The sequence below is a fragment of the Mollisia scopiformis genome (assembly GCF_001500285.1).
Source record: "Mollisia scopiformis unplaced genomic scaffold LY89scaffold_2, whole genome shotgun sequence".
NCBI classification, from domain to species: Eukaryota; Fungi; Ascomycota; class Leotiomycetes; order Helotiales; family Mollisiaceae; genus Mollisia; species Mollisia scopiformis.
Window position 1 is genome coordinate 96,285 of NW_017263582.1, and position 20,920 is coordinate 117,204.

Sequence of the window (20,920 nt, forward strand, 5' to 3'; positions counted from 1 at the left end):
CAGTAGTTGCTACCATGCGAGAGCAGCTTATGCAAAGCGAGAACCAAATCAGGGCCCTTCATGAGGCCCACGCAGCCCGAGAGCAGGAGCTGTCAACTGAATTAGAGAGCTTGCGAAATGTCATCGAGGCACACACGACTGCTGCTACTGATGGCGACAAAACCCGTGCTGAACACGAGAGCCAGCAGGAAATCCAAGACAAGAAAGTTGTGGAATTGGAAGCACAGCTTGCTAATTGGGAGGAGAGGCACCAAACTGCTCTCAAGTCTATGGAAGCTTCCGAGAACAATCTTCGGGCGAATATCTCTGACCTTGAACGACAACTTACCAACATCACCGAGCAACAGAAAGTCAGGGATACAGGCGATGAGAATGCACTCCTTAGCAGCCTTCAGAAAGAGATCGACGAGCACAAGGCTGCTCTTACAGCTAACAGTTCTCGTGTTGCTGAACTTGAGCAAGCACATGCCGCCTCTCGTGACCAGCTGGATGAGATGACCAAGTCTAAAGACCTTTCAGCCGCCGAGATCGATGGGCATAAGGCACTCATTACTAGACTTGAGCAACAAATCTCCGAGCATGAGACAATCGTCAAGACTCACCAAGATGGCCTGAATCTTCTACATGAAAACCACGCCAAGGAGCTAGAAGAGCTTAAATCAAGCACAACTGCCGATCACGAAGCTCGTACGGCTGAGCTAGTCTCTAAGCACCAGCAAAGCATACAGGAGCTTCAAACCGAGCTTGCCGAAGCACGTGACGATCTTACCAAGATTGCTACTCAAGTTGCCTTTGCTCTTGGGCTAGATGTCAGTACCGAAAAGCTGCAAGAGCGGATCACTGACCTCCTGGCCGATCAGAAAGCTTTGGCCGAAGAGACGAAGAAGAGCAACGAATTCGAGCAACATGTTGTTGAGCTTTCTGCAATTAATGACACCATCATGAAGGAGCTTGAAACAGTCAAGGCTGAGCTTGCAGGCTTACTGCTTCAGACCGCCGATGGTGCTAGGTTGAAGGACGAGAACGCTACTGTAGCTGAGCAGCTGGCAGCATTGAAGAAAGAGATGACTGACCTTGAGACGAAGAACAAGAAGAATTCTCGACTAGTCGAAGAGCTTGAAGACCAACTGGCTTCAAACTTCGATCAGCATCAGATCGCCAACAATCGTCTTTCCACTCTACAGACTGAACGCAATGCCCAGCTTGAGGAAGCCAATGCTGCTCATGCCCGTGTCCAAACCGAGCTTGAGGCTATCAAGGAAGAATACGCCAGCCTCCAGGTGAGCACTAACCCTCTTTCTGACCCTGAATACTTTTCTAACTTTTCCTAGGCTAAGTTTGACGAGACCCAAAACGAACCCAAGCGTTCGAACTCGACGAACTCGCATCTGAGGAAATCTGCCTCTGTCGCATCCTTACCATCACCTCCCCCAGCAATCCCATTGCCTCCCCTCCCTGGAAGTATCGGAGCCTCAATATCCCCAACTGGTCATGCAGCTTCCATACCAGTTCCTCAGACACCTACCCAATCCAACAGACCTAGCAGCAAGGATCTTGCTGTCAGCCAAATCCAAGAAGATCAAGAAGCTCGCATTCGAACCATTGAAAAGCATCTGTTTGCCGAGAAGCAACTTACCACTACTCTCGAGGAAGCTCTGACAGACCTTGAAAGACAAAGCAACAAGATGAAGGATGAAGTAAATGCTTGGAGACGACGTGCAGCCGATCTCGAAATGGAGCTGAAAGAATCCAAGGAGAGAGAGAGGACAAGCGGCATGGATAAGGAGAACAGATATAGTATGCAACAAGTCGAGGAGGAGCGAAAGAAGCGACGTGATGCAGAAGTTGCTCGAGCCCACCTTGAAGAGAGGATGAACGCCATCAGCAAGCAGAAGAAGAAGAAGGGCAGCTTGAATTGTTTTTAAAACATTCGAGTTGATCCGATTTACGACTTCTTGCACCTTCGCTATTTGCCTACGACTAATTCTATTCAACGGCCTTTATGATTTGTTATGTTTCATTTGTTTTCCCCCTTTCCAGCACATACTTCTAGAAAACCTATACGCGACGAGGGATCTGGGCAAAACTGGCGGATGTCTGCTTGGACCATATTCCTCATCTTTGTAATCTTGTTACGTTGCGCGCATACTTTCACGAGATACCACATTTTCGCTGGTGTTCTGGCGCTTGGCTTGGCTTTCGCTTGGCAGCGCGAGGCTGGCCTAATTATTCTGATTTCGGCGGTTCCTTTCGAGAGGTTGTATTTGGAGGAAGAAGGATGCGTAAATGGACGAGGATTGGAGAAAGCATGGTTGATGGTGACAAGAAATTTGAAAGATGAACATGGGAGGTAGATGAGAGAACCTAATGATTCCTGTTTGCTGCCGTTGCTTCTTGTGCTGGCCTGGCTAGATAAGCACGAACTGCAGTAGAAAATGGGATCTGGATACGAGACATACAGACACAATAGAGAGACGTCCCCCCTACTAGCCACGTTTTCTCTTAGTGCCTCGTGATAGCATCTACTTCATGTGCGATTCGGAAGCTGACTCTATTCATTACAGGACCAAGTTCCCAGCTGCATGTCATTTTGAGACATCCCGAAAGACTTTTTATTTTATTGCAATACACCAAGAGCGCACAGGCTCTCTTGGTGTCATTCAGCAACTATGTACAATATACCTTTAGCCCGGATTTTCCAGCTGCGATTTCGATATATAATTCTGTTCCTCTTCTATGATGGAATGCTCGTCGACCATGGATATGCAGTTGTCATTGCCGTCCAAGGGGTAAGATCATCATAGTTTCTGGTGGTTGCAGTACCGAAAAACACTTCTTGGACGAAGGGCAGGACATTTGAGCTGAGAGAGTCAGCTTTTACTTTCAAGAGCCCAAGATGCCTTTGATTGAAACAGAGACAAACTTACTATCCAGAATTATCACAATGTCCTCCGTCTCTCAGAGCCATCCCGATCTGGCTCTTCGGCTGTCCTGCTCCCAAGGTTGTACCATTTAGTCCAACGAAGTCGTACACCAACTTCACCGCTGGATATACCACAATAGCTGTACCCTTGCTGTTGGTATACGGATCAGATCGACCCTGGTCTATGATCAAGGCCCTCGGTGCAATAGCTGCAGCAATGGTATGGGCATCATAGGGCAGCCGTTCAGAATTATTCACGAAAGTCCCAAGAGTGCTATCACTCCACCATGGGGCACCTGACTTGGAGTTCTCTAGCGTCTCATCTTGTCCGCTCAATGCGTGATATCGATAGGGTCCAAGTCCTTGTACTCCACTGCTCATCGGCATGGTGACGGTTATTCGTTGATCAAATAGTCCTGCTGCAAGGGCAGCTTTCCCAAGACGCGAACAGCCTGTCACTCCAACTCTCTTAGAATCGATTTCCGGTGCTGCGATTATCAAACCATCAAGAACTCGATGGAAGCCCCACGCCCATGCGAGGAGGGTTCCTGCGTTATCGGTCAGCATAGAAATACCATCAGTCACCGAAGGAGCGTCTCACCAACATCTCTGCCCTTATAGACTGTCCAGAAAGATCCGGTCTTGCTGTTGCTGTCAGATGCAACGGCTGAATAATCAAAAGTGACAACAGCAATTCCTTTTGCAAGATACGCAGCATTGTCCATTCCGCCAATCGAGATAACTACTGGAACAGGACTAGACGCAGATGCTCCAGTTGGAAGATTGACCGTGGCAGCGATTGTTGCCTTCGTGGACCCGACTGCAACCACAACATTCACAGTCTTTCCTGATCTTGTGGCGGTCACAGTCTCCAGCGAATGATCTGGATAGTATCCATACTGATACTCTTCCAGGAAATGCATGATCTCCGGTTGACGACAGGCAAACCATTCTTCCTTGGTCTTGACACGAGTCTTGCCATCGAGGTACAGGAATGGATCTGGCAGCGTGGACACTACATCGAAGCTGGCTTCCTTAGGAAGTGGTGAAGGTGTCGCAGGACATGAGATGTTATGTGGTGCTGCTAGAATAATCGTTGGCAGGATTGCAAGAGCCGCAGTGAAATACAGGGAATACATGTTGACCGCGAGCGTCGAACTCGTTTCACACGGGGAGGACACAGAAATTCAGATGAAAAGACAGTCACAGTTGGAAACAGTTCAGATGTCTGGAAGATACCTACCATTCATTACCAGAGCCGAGCACCGCGCTCAGCCGACACCAGATAGTCCGCAGTCCAGCATCGTCCATCGGATATTCGTCAGGTAACGTTGATCCATCGCTATACATCCCATTCATCCTAGGAATGGTTGATATGCCCGATTCAGCCACTCTATCAGAACCTCAGCAGGGTTCTCCACAGAGGCGTTCGGAACATTTCTTTCAGCCAGAGGACTTTAGTCGTAGATGCCCATGCACTGGCGCGGAACAACTCTATGTGGACGTCGTGCAGTCGATATGCTGTTTCAAGTTACGGATGTAATCTGTGGCCTCGCGTACTTAATCTCGACGTCTTGCTTCGGCACTTCCCTTTTCCCGATGTTGAATGACGGTGTCTGCAAACAATATAATGTGTATACTTCTGGATACCTGTGACTTCTTTCAAAAGCCCCACCTTGAGATATACCCCACATGGATTGTGTTGAGGGAAGGATATGTTCTTTCTAAGAAATCCGGCTTCGATGAATTTGTTTGCTGAAGAGCAATGCTTCTAATAACTCGAACTCCAAAAGTAGAGCAATTGGGTAGTCCTCTGAGCACACGCTAGTGTTCCTGCTGTTCATATCAGTGTCAAGTTCAGACCAAGCCAAACAAGGAAGATGTGCATTGATTATATAACGAGACAAGATGACGCATCCAGAGTTCTCTATTTGGATAATTCAATCATCTACCTTCATGTTCTAAGCTCAATCGCATAATCGGATATCAATCTATGCCGCGCCCATCAAACAAAACGCCTACTAAATGCATCTAATCAGCTCATCCTTCAAGAAGTCCACTTCGGAACCACTCTCGTCAGAAACTTCATAAACTTTGCTAATCCAACAGCATAATCCACATTGCCCTCCGGATCAGTAACTTGCTCCGGAAACGCAATCCCAGCACCATACAACCCTTTGATCTGCTTCCCATCAGGATCTTCAAACCCGCCAGTTTGATGATTGAATTTGAGTTGCAGCTTTTCTCCCTCTCTATCCAGAATGGGGATCTCATCCGCATGAAAGCCAATTGCTTGCACGACATGCGTACAATCTTTCAAATGCACCACGTAATCTTCCAGCTCTCGCTCTCTTGTCGTTGAGACTTTCTCGAGATACTTACTGACGTCTGAACTCGGTAATCTATCTTCCTCGAGATTTTCCTGGGCCCAGACTGCGACGTCGCCTTTGAGTCCAGTATTGTCACGATAGATCCAGTCCCCCCGTTCTTCGGCGTAGCGCAAAGGGTGGCGAGTGAACCATTTTATGAGGAGAGATGGGTGGGTGGAACTAGCGAGGTAATAGAGATTTCTAAGGACGAGAATTGCGCTGTGAGAGGCACCGATGACAGCAATAGTCAAAGGGGAGTCTTTCGACAGAATTCTGGAGAGGAGAGGTGGGTTGAGGGCAGGGTCGAGTCCAATTTCTTCAAGATGGGAGACGGGCAGCAGTCCGGTCGTGGGTGAGGAGCCGGTACAGAGGACGAGCATATTACTAGAGACGGTAGAGGGAGCTTCTGCTGATGATTTGACTTTGATGCTCCATTTGCCAGACTGTGAATAGTCAGCAAACAATTCAACGTTTTATGGTTTGAGAAGGGAAAATACTAACATCTGACCACGATGCATTTGATACCTTGCCAAGATGCTTATGCACCCCCTTCGACTCATCTAGCCCTTCAGTAAGCATAATACATAGATCCGCTGCTTCGGCAATATGGCAAGTAGCCTCTTGATCGAGATCCTTCAGATGAGTATACGCATTTGGCTTCGGCGTTTCCTTCGCTACGTCTCGAAAAGCTTTCACACCCTCAGCATAGGACATAAACCTCTTGACTCTCGTATTACTGCACACAATCAACACCAGATCACGTGAATCTTAGGGGGTACATACCTGGGGACCTCCCGATAATACTTATTCAGTCTCCCACCCTTCATCACATCATCAACCCACAGGATCGGCTCTTTCTTCTGTTCCAATAGATTCCCTACAGCCGCCACCCCTGCTGGCCCAGCCCCAACAACCACAGCCTCGTACTTCGGAGAGGTACTCATTTCAGTCGAAAAAGTCCTAGAAAAACACCTTGAAGGATCACGCAATTGCCTCAGATTTTTCACAAGAAGAGAGATCTGTCTAGTAGACCCCCTTACGGGCGGTCTACTTATTAGAAGAACCATGGTTTGTTGCTTGGAATTGGGGGAATTTGTTCCAATTCGTAGATGTCGGTGATCGTTTCCAGTGAGACATGCAACAAGTGTGGGGTCCCGATTGGTTACGTTTGTGAACGCGTACTCTTGCTTCTGCTTCAGTTATCAGGACGTGGAGCTTCGGGACCGACCCATTGGCCGTTTGATTATCTGCGGGGTAGCTGGTATACCAAGTTGTGTTGTGTTAAGAATCGATAGTGAGAGCTTGCAGAATTTTGAGTTAATTACGCTAAAATATGGTGATTAGGACATGTTCACTATCACGTGATGCTTCAATTGGACATCAACTTGTGCAAGTTGACGCATACTCACGAGAAGTCTGTACAGTTCGAACGAGTTATAGCGATATTGTGACGGTAATTATCGTCTGGTGAATGTTAGAGTTTCGGTAATGAGGTTCAGGGGCTCGCTTTGCAAGAGGGCCGTTCGCGGCAGGGATCTGCAGCTGGCAAGTCGTCCTCGATTCCTCATGAATTCGTCAAACAAGACTGTGTCAGTCCATCGGCCCAATTGAAGATCATATTGAACTATCAATATTGTTACACATAGTAATAACTGGGCCGCATATTAGCGTCATCATGGGCATTGAAACTTGCTCAGGAGCTGCACATGCACATGCATGTGCTTAATGATTGGTATTCATTCTTCTTATCTTCAACGAGCTTTATCTCGTGGCTGGGTTCGTTTTCTCTCTTTCTGTTTTGACGAATATCCTACAGCCAAATATGCAACCCAAGATAAGACCGATAAAACCGTGAGTGCAAAAGGTGGCAACAGAAGCTTCCCCAATTTTCTTTTGATATGCTTGTTCTGCAATGCGTAGTAGTAGGTGATATCGAGAAGGATGACCCCTAGGGTCATCACGAAAGACGAAAGCTCTTGAGCACTCCGTCGATTAGATCTAGCCATCCCCGAGATGATGGAATCGAGTCTCTCTGCCATCTTAGTGTCTGAGAATTCCTTCTTTACTCTTTGAGCACCCGCTGCACCCATCTTCTTGAGATCAGCATCGGACATATTGTGTAGTACTTTGTCCATAGTTGCTGTCCAGCGCTCGAGGTGCGTAGGATCGATTAGCCATCCCGTCTTGCCGTCTAGGACAGTTTCTAATGGGCCTCCTGAATTTGCTGCCAAAACCGGCACACCAGCCAACATTGCCTCAAGAGGCACTATTCCAAAATGCTCGTTGGATGGTGTGTAAACAAGGAGACAAGCCGAATTAAGCAACATCTCTTTCAAAGTGTTGGGTACTGAGAGGAGGAACAGCACATCTATGTCATCTGGGACATTCAATGCGGTGACGATCGTCTTTGTCGTTGCGGTCTTCAGGCCCAGAGACTCAGCAAGGCTGACGAGTTCCTTATGGTAGAGGACATTCTCCTGGACACGATGATCGTAGCCACCTAAATGTCGGTCAATCTCATGTTGTCTCGGCGAACAATAATGTACATACCTGCACAGACCAATCTCGACCCTTCTCTGCCGTTCTTTCCAAGACCAGCATAAGCATTGATCGCCAGTCCAATATCCTTCTTCCTCTCAAACCGATTGATACTCAACAGGATCTTCTTATTGCGCCACGTAGCCACAGGTTCATCAATATTCTCCGTCTTCTTCGGCCTGACATCCACACAAGGATGAACAATCTGCAAATCTTTCTTCGTAGCTAGTTCGGGCCACACCTGTCCAACGATACCCTTTGTGAATCCCGAATTGACCGCCACCGAATCTGCGAAACTCATACTCCATTGCTCGATAAAATCGAAAGGGATCCTGTATATGCGCTTCCACCAAGCTGATCTGCCTTGCGCCAATAGCAAGTCTGGGAAATGACAGTAGAACAATATTCTCGTTTCAGGATAAAAGTATGCTAGCCATGGTAAACCAGCACTTAGCTGATCAACAACAAAAGCATCAGGGTTCAATAAGGTTATTTCGGATGTAAAGTACGTCCAGAGGATAAGATGGAACTGTCGTAATATTGCGCAGATGATGGAGAATCGAGAGAAGAGGGATGGAGGAATTAACCAGTTCCCACGAACTCGGACGTCGAGCGTGCCTGCAACAGGTTAGCATATGGCATAAGACTATGGATGGGAGTCTAAGCACCATCTCTGGCTTCGTCGAAGCAATGTTTGGGATCGCAATGGCTGGTGAAAATAATGACCTTATGGCCACGATTCTTCAGCCCCACCGCAGCATCAATGATAAGCCTTTCTGCTCCTCCAATACCCAGGTCGGGGTGAAAGAAGATTATGTTCTTCTTCTTATCCGCTGTCGCCATCTTTGAAATATTCAACACGAAAGAAGGGAACGGTGAGGAAATCCTCGAGCTGAAGCAGTGCGGGCCATTTGCACTGGTGACAGATTTCGCGTAAGGCTTGATGCCAAGATAGGAAGCTCAGAGCCTTGCACTGGCGCCACTGTAGCTTCCCCGCTATCCTTGCATGTGAAGGCCTCAATGTCTAGCCAAGCTGCATTAAAGAACTTCTAGTATCTGTAAAATATAATGTGCGGGACTTCTTTCAGACATCGACGATCATATAATGTTGGGACTAGATAGTACGAGTCTTGGAGACTATATTCTTTAAATTGAATGCTACGAATAGGATTCCACCCTGCTGCTACTCGAGCATGACAAGCCGAGGCCCAAGCTAACATATCTTGATCACTGACACTCCGAGCTTCTACAATATCAAGACAGCTTCCTCACTCTTCCTCATCATTTTCAAGTAACCTCATCTTGAATCACAATCACCAAAATGTCGTCCAACCCACTCTTCACCCTCTCAATCCCCAACAGCTCCGGCGGAACAATAACATGCACTTCTCCATCTCTTAAAGTCTACCTCCTAACCTTCACCTCTCCACCCGACAACCGACTCCTAACACCCTTCTGCCAAACCCTTCTACTCGCTCTCGACATATTAGAATTCTCCCACCCACATGGCGTCCTAATCACCACTTCTGGCATCCAGAAATTCTACAGCAATGGACTTGATCTCGAGCATTCATCATCCACACCTAGATTCTTTCCCAACAGTCTATTTGCACTGTTCAAGAGATTATTGACGTACGTCTCCTACATGTTCTCATGATCTCTGCTAAGTACTAACAATAATCCGCACAGTTACCCCATGCCCACCATCGCTTTAATAAACGGCCACGCATTCGCGGGGGGCTTCATGCTGTCCATGTACCACGACTACCGCGTATTCAATCCCAGTCGAGGGTTCCTCTGCCTTAACGAACTTGATCTAGGCGTTCCCCTCAAACCTCCTATGTCTTCTATATTCCGACAAAAGCTCGTACCCGCAGTGTATAAAACTATGGTATTGGAAGCGAAGAGATTTAGCGCAAAGGAAGCATTGGAAAGCGGTATTGTCGATGTGCTGGGAGGATTGGACGAGACGACGAGGTTTATTGGAGAAAGGAAGTTGAGTGAGAAAGCTAAGACAGGTGTTTATGGGCTGTTGAAGGCGGAGATGTTTAGGGAGACGTTGGGATATATTGATGGGTACGAGACAGAAGAGAAGAGGGATAAAGAAGATTTAGAGAAGGATGAGAAGAGGAAGGAAGAGGGTGTAAGGAAAGTCGCTGAGTGGGAGAGAAGTGCATCAAAAGCTAAACTATAGAATTGGATATGAATCACGACTGAATATTGCATTGGGACAGACTTCATGGTTCAGTTGTCTTGTATAATTCTCAGACTCATTGACGCCAATTCGTCACTCATTAAAGCGTCTCGATATTGTACAGTTAACGCCAGCCCAATGCCAATGCCGTTGCCTCCAAACTCCATGCTACTACAGTACAATAAAAACAAACTCATCACACATCGCACTCATGAGATATACCGACTAGGCAAAGGAATCCTCTGCTGGCCATCGTTCTTCAACCGCCTTCTCATCTCGTGTCGCAGCTGACGCCTCGGTCAAACTCTTTGACGAAATCTCAACATGAGTTCTGACCGTCTTTTCCATCCGCTCTTCCGTATAAGTCTCCGCACACGTTTCCACGCAAGTCTCTGTCGAGCTCCCAAAGGACTTCCTTACAGCTTGTTCTTCGTGGATAGCTTCGAGTGCTAGATCATCCTCCCTCTGTTCTGCGGGCGCCGAGCCTTCCAAAGATGGGAGACGCAAGACTCCAGCGTTGACTAGTGCTTGCCAGGTACTGTCCTTGCGGACCACCACAGACATGTCAACATCCAGGCCGTCAAATATCCTCAGTTGCGGACAATCACCCAAAACAAGTATCTCGAACGTTCGCCGCAGCATCCTAGTTTGCATGTCCAGTCTTCGTACGTACTTCTCATCTCTATCTCGGTCTGCCCTGCCAAGAACGAATGGATCTGAGGCATCTGCATCATTGTCGCCTCCTAAGAGAACCAACCTAGTTTCTTCCATTGGGGGATAGAAGCCTACAGTAAGCGGATTGCCTCTGATGTCAGCTAGTGTCAGAGATGGGAAATTCCGCAAGACGCGCGCTGTAGTTCTCAGCCTCAAGATTCTGTTCCCAGCCAAATGAAGTTTCTTTAGGCGGCGAATTCCCAGGAGTGGTTTGAGGTCTTTGAGAGCATTGAAATTCAAGTTCAAGACACGAACATTGGCTACCATCAAGCCGAAATCACTGGGTAAGGAATTGAGCCCACAGTTGGCGAGTTCTAGGTATTGCAAATTCATGAACTCTACTTCGGGCTCGAAAGTGCCCAAATAGTTGCCAGAAAGAAAGAGCTTCCGAACCTCGACGATTTCGTTGAGAAAGGACAAATCGAGGATGGAGCCGTCTGCTTGCTCCCGGATAGAAAGAGTCTCGAGATTTCTCGTGCGCGACAGACCGGTAATATCGCCAAGACGATTTCGATCAAGATAGAGGAGACGCAAATTCGGAAATCGAGCAACATTAATGGTGGTCAACTCGTTGCCACTTAATCTTAGGTCTCTTAGAGGCCATACAGCATCCGAGCCACCTGTTGACAGATCGGCAAGACGGTTGTCTTCGAGATTGAGAGTGGTAAGTCCTTGCAATTCTTGGATATTCCCAATGTCACTGATCTCATTACTCGCTAAGTCCAGTTCTGTAAGGCGTTGCAGCTTGGTACCAGCAAAATCACAGGCTCGAATCGAGTTTCGTCGTAGGCTCAATTTTAAGAGCCCATCAAGTTGGCCGACTCCATCAAGGCTTGTTATGTTGTTGTTATCGGCTGTCAGGTCTCTAAGGTGAGCAAGAAACCTGAATGCTGACAGCGATTCCAGATCATTATTCGAAACGTCAATATATTGAAGATTGTTGAGATGACCCCAAGCAGTCAATTCAGTCAGGCAGTTGTGAGTAACACGAAGGTGTCGAGTGGTAGTAGGAATGCCTTCAAGTTGACTGAGCCGGTTGTGGGAGACGTCAACATCTTCCAGTCCGCCGCAGAATTCGTTGAGTTTGTGAAGATTGGTTAATGCTTTGTTCTTGAGGTCCAACCTCTTCAGATGCTCCCAGAATGGCTCGTATGGCTCAACTTCTGTAAGTTTTTCGATTAATGTCTTGATCGAATGAGAGAGGGTCTTCTTCTTCAGCTTCTTCTCGTCGCCCATCACATACCGCTGGTTCTGGGCCATATAGCTGACATCAAGGCCTAGAGATTGATCTGCATGATGCACAGTAAAATCCGAGAGTGGTGTCAGAGTGAGGGTCCCGATTTCGTGACTAGGGCGGGGTGTGGCCAGAATCATGCTTGCCTCTCTTCTTGAAGGGCCAGCGGCTGAAACAACGATACTTATGCTACTTCGGTCTCGAACCTCGTTCTCCGCATTGGTGGAGTCCTCATCTCGCTCATCAATTCGAGATACTGGACGAGTTGAGAATGTGTGACCACCAAGGGACTGTAGGTGGGTCGCACTACGCATAGCAGAACGAATCGTTGTCGTGGCCTTTCGGTTGCGATTCTTGGTGACCACAACACTTCCTTCACTGCTATCATCTTCACTATCGCTGGCGAACTCTGCTTCAGGTTGAGAGCTGTTTTCATCTTCGTAAATGGTCGGTCGAATTACTGATGCAACAGGAGATGAGAATGTGATAGTAACGTTCCGGCGTCGCGAGGGAGTTATAGGGTCAACGCGGTCTTCAAGAATAGAGATCTCTTTCTCGACTTCCTCAACAACTTCTTTTCTTCTCTCGATGCGCTCGATCTTGTGCTGTGCTTTAACGACCTCAGCTCGGTGAAGAGTCTCGGACGGAGCGGGATTGTTCTCTTCACCCCATGAGGATAATCTCGTAGTGGGCTCAGTCGTAGCGCTGCTTGATCTCATCTGAGTGAGTTTAGAAGGCTCCGATGAAGCATGACCGTCGAGATAAGATGTTGGATTCCCTTGCTCCTGGGAAACTGGCTGAGAACCTGATGTAACCGTATGTGCTTCCTCATCTTGGAGCTGTTGTGCGACACGGGCATCTTCTCTCCGTTTCGCGTTGACAGACTTGATTCTTTGTCTCTCTTGAGTCTCGTCAACAGATAAGTCCGGAATGTCTCCAAATGGATCATCCTCTGTTTCATCTGAAGGGGGGAAGTTTCGGCCTCTACTCTCTGCACTAACACTCTTTCTCTTGACCCATATGTTCTTTTCCCGGTCGAAAATCATGCCTGCAACCTGCTCAGGTATCAAATGCGAGACTGTATGAGGCGGAATTACTCTACGAGAGTCGGAGCCTCTCGACGAGCCTGTGGGTATGGATCGTGAAGTAGATTGACCAGAAGACGAGTTTGAGCCGTGGGATGGAAATTCCGCGTCTGCTCCCTCTCTAACACTTGGTATCGAAGATGTAGAATGCTTACGCTTCCTTTGCGGGTCAGGGTTCTCAGATATCCGAATGTTCGGTGGGTCACTTTCGGTAATATGCTCTTGATTTAGGAATTGGTCAGATGGTTGCGGAATGGCGTCCTCGGAGACACGATCAGCTCCTCTGCCAGAAATCGTAGCCTTAGCTAAGGCAAGCGACTTCATGGAGGAAGCCATTATGCCGTCAACGTCGCTCATTTCCTGATACTTTCGGAGATGATCCAGAAGGACGGGATCTTCTTGCTTCATAGGCACCCTTGGTATTGGTTTTCCATCTCGACTGGGAGGTCTCGAAAATGGCTCTTTGGTTGACTCTTGATACGAATCTTCGAGCCCGGCTTCCGTATGCTCTACTCCTGGAGATTGATTCTTATCATTCTCCGATTCCGACTCTTCTAAACTCGTAAGCCCGCTTCGAGGTCTAACCTTGTCGCGAATCCCGGCCATTATCTTCTTTGCTTCATCTAAGAAATCCTGTGTTGTTACCGACCCCTTTCGACTTTCATTTTGCATTTGCTGGCTGATGCCGAACGCTGTAGAAAATTTAAGAACATTGGGCGTATCGAGTTCTGCTTGAATTTTGGCAATCTTCTCTAGCTGTAGCAATCTTGCTTGTTCAAGATATGGGTCAATCTCCGCCAGAGGGGGTCGCTCGTGTTGACTACTTCTCTGGCTGGGTGTTGGAGTTCGTGGTCTAAGTATCTGGCGCATAGCTAGCACTTTTGGATTTGCTGCCTGCTGGTCATCCCCGTGCCTAGCATCCTTTCGTTTCCTTCCAATAACAGATTGCATTTGCTGGTGTGTCTCCCGCAAAGAATCAAGTGCAAGAGACTCGTCTTCTTCACTCGTCTCGTTTTCGAATTTCTGCAATGTTCGGCGGCGTTTTGGCGTTGGATCTTTCAATGGTGTTCTTTGAAGTCTTTTCCCCTCCGAGTCTCCAGTGCGTTTCCGTGGAGTCTGTAAATCTTCCTGTCTCCGAGAGGGATGCATATCATTCGAACCTGCCGAACTACTTGTTCCTGGCCTTGTTTTACGTACACTGATAATGTGCTTTGATGTTAGGGTCGAGGTCGTATGCTTTGTGCGGCGGGTCACGACAGCCTCCTCTTCAAGAGCAGGAGAAGGCTCGAGGTGGAACCTGAATGTGTTCCGACTTTCGGGATCTAACAAAGGTAGAGACATATTCTCCTTATCTTCATCCTGGTCATGCGATCTGCTGGAGTCGTACGACACCTCTTCGCTGAACTGAAAGCCATCTAGGTCTCCTTGACCGAAGCTATTCAGCTTTGCTGAAGCACGCTGTTGAACTTGACTGTTCTCAGAGATACGATCTGCGCTGGATTGAGGCACAAAGTCTTCGTTGTTTTCAGGACCTGTAGATTCTGCATCTTCAAAATCACCCTCAAATTGGCTCAGCCTGCGAAGGAGCTTCTGGTTGGTAAATGTGTCATACGTGCCGAATAGCTTCAAGGGACTGCCGGAGCTGCTTTGCTGCTCCTTTTGGATAGGCTTGTTTGGGCTCGTGGATGGAGTCTGGGGTATTGGCGGTGAATTTTGAGCTTGTGGAAGCTTCTGATACTCATTCGACGACCTGGTTTTCTTTATGTTCGACAAATGTTTTGGCGTGCTCGCTTGCATGGATTCCTCTGGTAACATTGCTGACTCGTCGATGGCTGGGAGAGACGATGGACTCAACATGCGTCTCTGGAAAGAACCTTCTTGAGACTGGCCACCTCTACGAAGATTGACGAAACGGCCATTGTGAGCGAAATCCTCTGTCTCAACGGTCATATCGGCCTGTTGCTCAGAAATATCTTGCTGATCTGCTACAGATTGGTCTGGACTTTCCTCGCGTATATTCTCGAGACGTCGCTGCAATTCCTCCGCAGGAAGATTCAGCGCTGCATAATCGATTTTGCCATCAATTGTGTTATGTCTCGATATGAAAATTGGGCTGAGTTCCTCGTTACGAACATCACTTTGGCCGCTCGCTGTGCGGCTTGGCCAGTTCGTGACATTTCGGTCTTGTAAGACCGACGATTCCATTTCCGAGGGGGGCTCTGATTGCATGTCCATCTCTTCGTTGCCTCGAACTGACCGAGCTGTAACCTGAAAGCTGCTACCTCGGCTCAAATCATTTGCGGAGAACTCGCTCCCATCTGAGTCGGCTAACCTGTATTTCATTGTTCGTGGTTGCTGATGTCTCTCGGGTCTCTCCTCATGATGCTCCCCTTCTACACTGACGCCCTGAGAATCGAATACAGGAGGGCTAGATGGCATGACACTGTGATCTTCGTCGTCCTCTCGCGTTGGTAGCTTAGTTGGCGAGTTTGCTGGTGGTGGTTGAAAAATTGTTTCGAGGCCAGCTGCACTGAAAAGATCACGCTGCTCTCCATATGCCACCTCGCCATGTATAAGTCGCCGCCTCCACTCTGGTGTTTCCTGGCTATCTTTCCTCGGAGAAAGACTATGCGACTTGTGCTGTACGGTGTGATACTGAACGGAATGAGTAGTGGACGCCGAGAGTGTGCGAGATAATCTACGGCCTCTGTCTCCATTGGTAACTTCGCGGAGCTTTGACGGCTGGCGTTGCGATCGTTGTGACAATGGCACATTATTTTCATTGAGACTTCGTTCACTCAATGGGCTATTCGCTCCTTCGTTTGCAGCTGTCCATGCTTGCTTCTGTGGGTTGTATCTGGGAATGCGACTCGACGTGGCGCGAGTACTGGACGATATGCTGTTAACCATGGAAGGTAGAGAGGGCGCTGGTGAGCCAGACGAAGGGTGTTGAGAGACCCAGTCCTCTGAGAGAGAATCCAGCCATGCGTGATCCATTGTTGGCGGCGGCAGATTTGTAAAAGTTCCTTGGAGTCTATTTGTAGTCCATACGTGCGGCGACAATTGTTGTTGTTTGGTAAACTCGAGTACGCGTTAAAATCCTGGAACTCGAAAATCGATAGAGATTCGATGTCGAATGACAATTTTGATTATGATATGCCTATTGTTAGTAATTCCGTGTCGGCAACGCGTGGATGAAGTGCTGTACTCGATTTGGTGTCTGTCTCGAATTCGTGAACTTGAAGTCGCGCTAAGCCTTGGCCCTGGGATCCGTGTTGCCATAGAAACAAACACTCGACGTTTCTACCCCTCCTACCAATGATACCCCTGACCCACACGATAGTATCCTAACGTGTCACTGCGCACTAATGAAGCAGGATGGCATGTTGACGGTCCAGGTCCGCGACGTTCATCAAGCCAAGAACTGACGGGAACTGGGAGTAGGCATCATCTCACTCATCAAATCCCAAGCTCCGAGTCAGTGATGTCGGCATTTCCGTTCTCTACGACCCAAAAGGCGCAATTGCAGAGTAAACCATCCCCTATCCCGCCCTGCGAAAGCTAGGACTACATATTGACTCTGCTTGCAGTATTGTCTTAGTCCACGGACTACAAGGACATCCTCGAAAGACCTGGACCTGCGAAAGCAACCCACGACAGCCGCCATATGGGTCAAGTGAGCCGATTGAGAAGGCGTTGAAGAAGCTGTTCTCGCGGAAGCATAAAACGGGCCACAAGGACACGGAGAAGCGGGAAACAGCAGAGGTCTTTTGGCCACTGGACCTCCTCCCGCTAGATTGTACGAATTCTCGAATTCTTACGTGGGGCTACGATTCAAAAGTATCGCACTTTTTTGGCGGCGCCAGCAATCAAAGCAATATAACCGCCCATGCCCAGAATCTTCTAGCTGGACTGAAAAGATCCAGATTAGATTGTGTGAGTTGTTTGCATGGAATCTAAGACTCTGTACTAAGACGTTTCACAGCCGGGGAGAAGTATCCTTTTCGTGGCGCATTCACTCGGAGGTAAGTCCCCTCGATGGGATCGTTGATCAGAGCAACTAAAGGTAGATTCATGAAAGGAATCATTGTGAAAGATGTTAGTGCATGACAAAGAGCTGCATCCATCCATCCATAGACAGATCAGTTGACGGGTTTATAGGTAATTCGCCGCGCTGCCGCCTCCGCAGAACCCATGCTGCTGGACATTTATTCCTCCACCTTTGCAATCACTTTTCTTGGGACTCCTCATTTTGGAAGCAATAAGGCTGGAATTGCGGAGGTTGCTCGCAGGATGGCTTCTGTCTCGGGATTCGACACTACCGATAAGAATATAAGGGCGCTTCAAGTTGACAGCACAGAACTGGAGCTCATCCACGAGCTTTTTCTCCAGATATATGACTGCAAAGAACGACCATTCCAAGTCATCACATTTCAGGAAGCGAAGGGCATAGCTGGTATAAATTATTTGAAGTTGAACGAAAAGGTAAGCTCTTCTAGCATCATATCGTTTGTGATAATCTTTAGCTCATAAATGTGATTGTCCTAGGTTGTTGAGCCATTCTCTTCCAGGATTGGCAATGAACCAGTACAAACTATCAATGCGAACCATATGTCTATGTGCCGATTTCCAAGCAGGGATGATGAAGGATATAAGCAAGTTGTAGGAGAAGTTACGATCCAGCTATCTGGAATACAGTCGAAGAAGAACCAGGATGTAACGGAAGGGAACAAAGAGATGCCACACGTGTATACTGGGTTTTCGAGCCCATCAACAGCCTCGGCGGTACACTGTACGTAGTTCTTAGTCTTATTTCATTATGCAAACAGCTGAAGCAACCAGCTTTGACTGATGCAGAGAGAAAGTGCGTTGCACTACTAACTCAAAACTTATCAAGCTCAGCCGAGTACAAATCATCGCTTCCTGCTCGAGTTGAGGGAACGTGTCAGTGGATTCTGTCAAATTACAAAAATTTGGACTGGAATATGCAAGACAAAACTTGCCTTCTGTGGATAATTGGCTACCCAGGCAGCGGAAAGACGATTCTCTCTGCCTATCTGCTCGAGTGTCTGGGATCAGGAGATCATTCCCCCAACTCACGATCAACAACACTGTGCTACTTCTTCTGTGACGAGAAGATTGAAACGCAAAGAGATGGTAGGGCGATCATCCGAAGCCTTATTCATCAGCTTCTGATGCGGCGACGGTCCTTGATCAAGTATGTTAAAGCTGCTTACGATGTTGCCGGTCCGCAGTTTGACCAGAGTTTTCATGGCCTCTGGAAAATCTTCATTGCCATTGCCAGGGATAAACGAGTCGGGCCTTTGAACGTCCTCATTGACGCTATTGACGAATGTGAGCAGATAACCAGGGAGGAATTTCTGCGAGATATTGTCGATCTAATCAACCACTCACAAGTAAGTAGAGCAAGGTCCCCAAGCATCAAGTTCTTAGTTACAAGCCGTCCTCTGTTGGGTCGTCAACATACTACTAGTCTCCTCGAAATCGATTTGTCTCAGGATGACATCCAGCAAGACCTGCAACTTTCGTCCATACCAAGGTTGAAGGTATCGCCCGTCGAACTCAGTGCAAACCAGAGGTCAGATCATACCTCGAGAATGCGCTCTATGTTAAAGCGGATCGTACTTTTCTGTGGGTTACTCTTGTACTTCATCTCCTCGAGAAAAGCTTTTTAGCTTCGCAAAAAGATTTCAAGCGCATAATCGACACGTTGCCTCAAACATTAACAGCCACATATGAGCGCTTCCTCCATGCAATCTCAGCAGAATACCAACCACTCGCTAGTAGATTGCTACATTTTCTCGTTGGAAGCTTAAGGCCTCTGGAATTAGAAGAAATGCGAATCTTGGTCGCAATACAAGATCATCGCGTACTCTCAGCCCTCGAAGAAGACTTACAGCCCAACATCCAGGAAACGATTGAGGGGGTACTGGGCCCACTCATCATAATCTGGGATTCTCGAATTCATCTAGTCCATCAATCACTCAAGGAGTTTCTTCAAACTCTCGCAACTCGTACCAAAAATCCCTTGTCGGCTCTCTACGGCGTCTCGTTGCCGAAATGCTCATAGCTCAAGCCTGCGTATCATATCTGTCACTTGATGACTTTCGACGAGACTTCGTTTCTCAAGACCAGCAAAAAACCAAGGTGGAAGAATCACCCATTTCTCCAGTCTCAAAATCTATGGAAGGAGAGGCCCTAAGCTTTTGGGACATGGTTGATTTGGGAGAAGATGCACTATTTCGGGACCCTTCAGCCACAGAGGCAGAGGCGTGTGCATTTATTGAAACTCAACACCCCTTTTACGACTATTCTGCGAGGCACTGGGCACAGCACTTTTCATCAGCTTACATGATAAGCCCACAAACCGTTCGTAATGCCGTCATTGAATTATCGGACGTTACCAGTCGTCAAGGATTGAATTGGTTCCGATATTACTGGCTCTACGCTGAAACAGAATTGGCGTTTCCCAGAGATTTTGTCCTCGTTGTGACCGCAAGCTATTTTGGCCACCTGACTTCCTTAGACTCACTCTTGCCTGAGGGCATGTATATTGAACCCCAATTAGGAGGTCGTGCTATCTATTGGGGGGCTCGAATGGGACATCATGCTGTTGTGGACAAACTCCTTGAAGTGCGCGCCAGTCCCGATATAAGCATCATCAACGGGCAAACTGCCCTCACTGCTGCGGTACAGTTCAATCGATTGAATGTAGTCAAGAGCCTGTTAAAGGAGGAGGGGCTTCTTAGCGAGTCCGATGAATATCGGGTCAATCATGCTCCAATGCAAGGACGGACACCCCTCTCCATTGCTGCTGGCAATGGCCTTGTTGAAATCGTTCGAGAGCTTCTACGGCATAGTCGAATCCAGCCTGACATCGCAGACTTCGACCAGTGGACTCCTCTTTTCTGGTCAACCAGCGGAAATCACTTGGACGTGCTCCAATTGCTGATCATCGACGGTCGTATGCCCATAAACCATGTCGACAAGTCGGGTCGGAATGTCCTCTCTTGGGCCGCTTCGGCTGGCGAGCCGGAGCTCGTCAAATACCTTCTAAGCCTAGATCATCTGAGAGCTGATGAACCTGATCGGCATGGCAGAACTGCACTGTCGTGGGCAGCGGGAAATGGGCATCTTGAAACGACTATGATTATCCGACGTAGTCAACGTATCCATGCATCAATCAAGGATAACGACGGGCGAAATGCACTCTCCTGGGCCTGTCGGGGTGGTCATTATCAAGTAATTGAGTACTTAATCAAGCACGATCGGAAAGGGGTCGATGAAGAGGACGTGGACAGCTGGACACCGTTGGCATGGGCGCTCTTTAGCCAAGCTCCTCGGACTGTCCAGGTGCTTCTTGATTCGGGCCTGGTGGACGTCAATAAGAAAGACAGAAATGGGCGGAGTGCGCTCTCTTTTGCAGCAGGTTACGGATACCTAGAAGTCGTCCAGATACTACTGAGAGTCAGGGGTATTGAAATTGATAGCGAAGACAACGATGGCCGGACACCTCTATCACATGTCGCACGGCACAAAGATGTTGTGAAGGCCCTAGAACAGGCTGGAGAATAGATATCATATGTTCCTTGCATTATAATGGTTACAGAGAGCCAATTGCAATTTCCCCATATCCTGGTTCCCACCTCGCTAGGAAATTCGTAATCAGCCCTGAAGCGCTACATCAAGTGCCTGTAAGAGAGTTGGATGCCCGTTTTTCCAGCTGTGAGATGACGTCTCGACCACATTATCACCATTTGTGGCCGATATAGGAATGATTGGAACACTGTATAGAATTAACATAACAGATTTGTATCTCACGGATACTGTGAAAGCCTACTC

The 20,920-nt window shown here is 47.9% G+C and overlaps 5 protein-coding genes across 5 annotated transcripts; 2 read left to right on the top strand and 3 right to left on the bottom strand.

The window, feature by feature from the left end:
- Positions 1-2,706: 2,706 nt before the first annotated feature.
- Positions 2,707-4,062, bottom strand: LY89DRAFT_776793 (uncharacterized protein; the record flags this gene model as incomplete). Its single annotated transcript, XM_018222079.1, has 3 exons — positions 2,707-2,861; positions 2,928-3,471; positions 3,525-4,062. The coding sequence occupies 3 exons, from the start codon at positions 4,060-4,062 to the stop codon at positions 2,735-2,737; spliced, it is 1,209 nt and encodes a 402-aa protein (XP_018077319.1). The 3' UTR covers positions 2,707-2,734.
- A 908-nt stretch (positions 4,063-4,970) lies between these two features.
- LY89DRAFT_574121 (UDP-Glycosyltransferase/glycogen phosphorylase) lies at positions 4,971-8,673 on the bottom strand (the record flags this gene model as incomplete). Its single annotated transcript, XM_018208722.1, has 6 exons — positions 4,971-5,735; positions 5,794-6,028; positions 6,076-6,368; positions 7,143-7,792; positions 7,843-8,448; positions 8,499-8,673. 6 exons carry the CDS (start codon positions 8,671-8,673, stop codon positions 4,971-4,973), a joined length of 2,724 nt encoding a protein of 907 aa, XP_018077320.1.
- A 225-nt stretch (positions 8,674-8,898) lies between these two features.
- Positions 8,899-10,182, top strand: LY89DRAFT_605576 (putative carnitinyl-CoA dehydratase). Its single transcript, XM_018210400.1, has 2 exons — positions 8,899-9,462; positions 9,520-10,182. Exons 1-2 carry the CDS (start codon positions 9,152-9,154, stop codon positions 10,022-10,024), a joined length of 816 nt encoding a protein of 271 aa, XP_018077321.1. The 5' UTR covers positions 8,899-9,151; the 3' UTR covers positions 10,025-10,182.
- A 67-nt stretch (positions 10,183-10,249) lies between these two features.
- LY89DRAFT_635037 (uncharacterized protein) lies at positions 10,250-16,104 on the bottom strand (the record flags this gene model as incomplete). Its single annotated transcript, XM_018211420.1, has 3 exons — positions 14,315-16,104; positions 13,186-14,143; positions 10,250-12,924 (listed from the first exon to the last, which is right to left on the bottom strand). The coding sequence occupies exons 1-3, from the start codon at positions 16,052-16,054 to the stop codon at positions 10,250-10,252; spliced, it is 5,373 nt and encodes a 1,790-aa protein (XP_018077322.1). The 5' UTR covers positions 16,055-16,104.
- Positions 16,105-16,541: 437 nt separating this feature from the next.
- Positions 16,542-20,653, top strand: LY89DRAFT_663455 (ankyrin; the record flags this gene model as incomplete). Its single annotated transcript, XM_018212705.1, has 9 exons — positions 16,542-16,587; positions 16,659-16,993; positions 17,043-17,082; positions 17,247-17,542; positions 17,606-17,849; positions 17,900-17,921; positions 17,955-18,474; positions 18,577-18,656; positions 19,051-20,653. The coding sequence occupies 9 exons, from the start codon at positions 16,542-16,544 to the stop codon at positions 20,651-20,653; spliced, it is 3,186 nt and encodes a 1,061-aa protein (XP_018077323.1).
- Positions 20,654-20,920: the final 267 nt, after the last annotated feature.

Bases quoted from the DNA above. Each gene is read 5' to 3' on its own strand.
- LY89DRAFT_605576 (XM_018210400.1), top strand. From the start codon at position 9,152: ATGTCGTCCAACCCACTCTTCACCCTCTCAATCCCCAACAGCTCCGGC. The intron at 9,463-9,519 runs GTACGTCTCCTA...TAATCCGCACAG, and splicing joins CTGTTCAAGAGATTATTGAC to TTACCCCATGCCCACCATCG.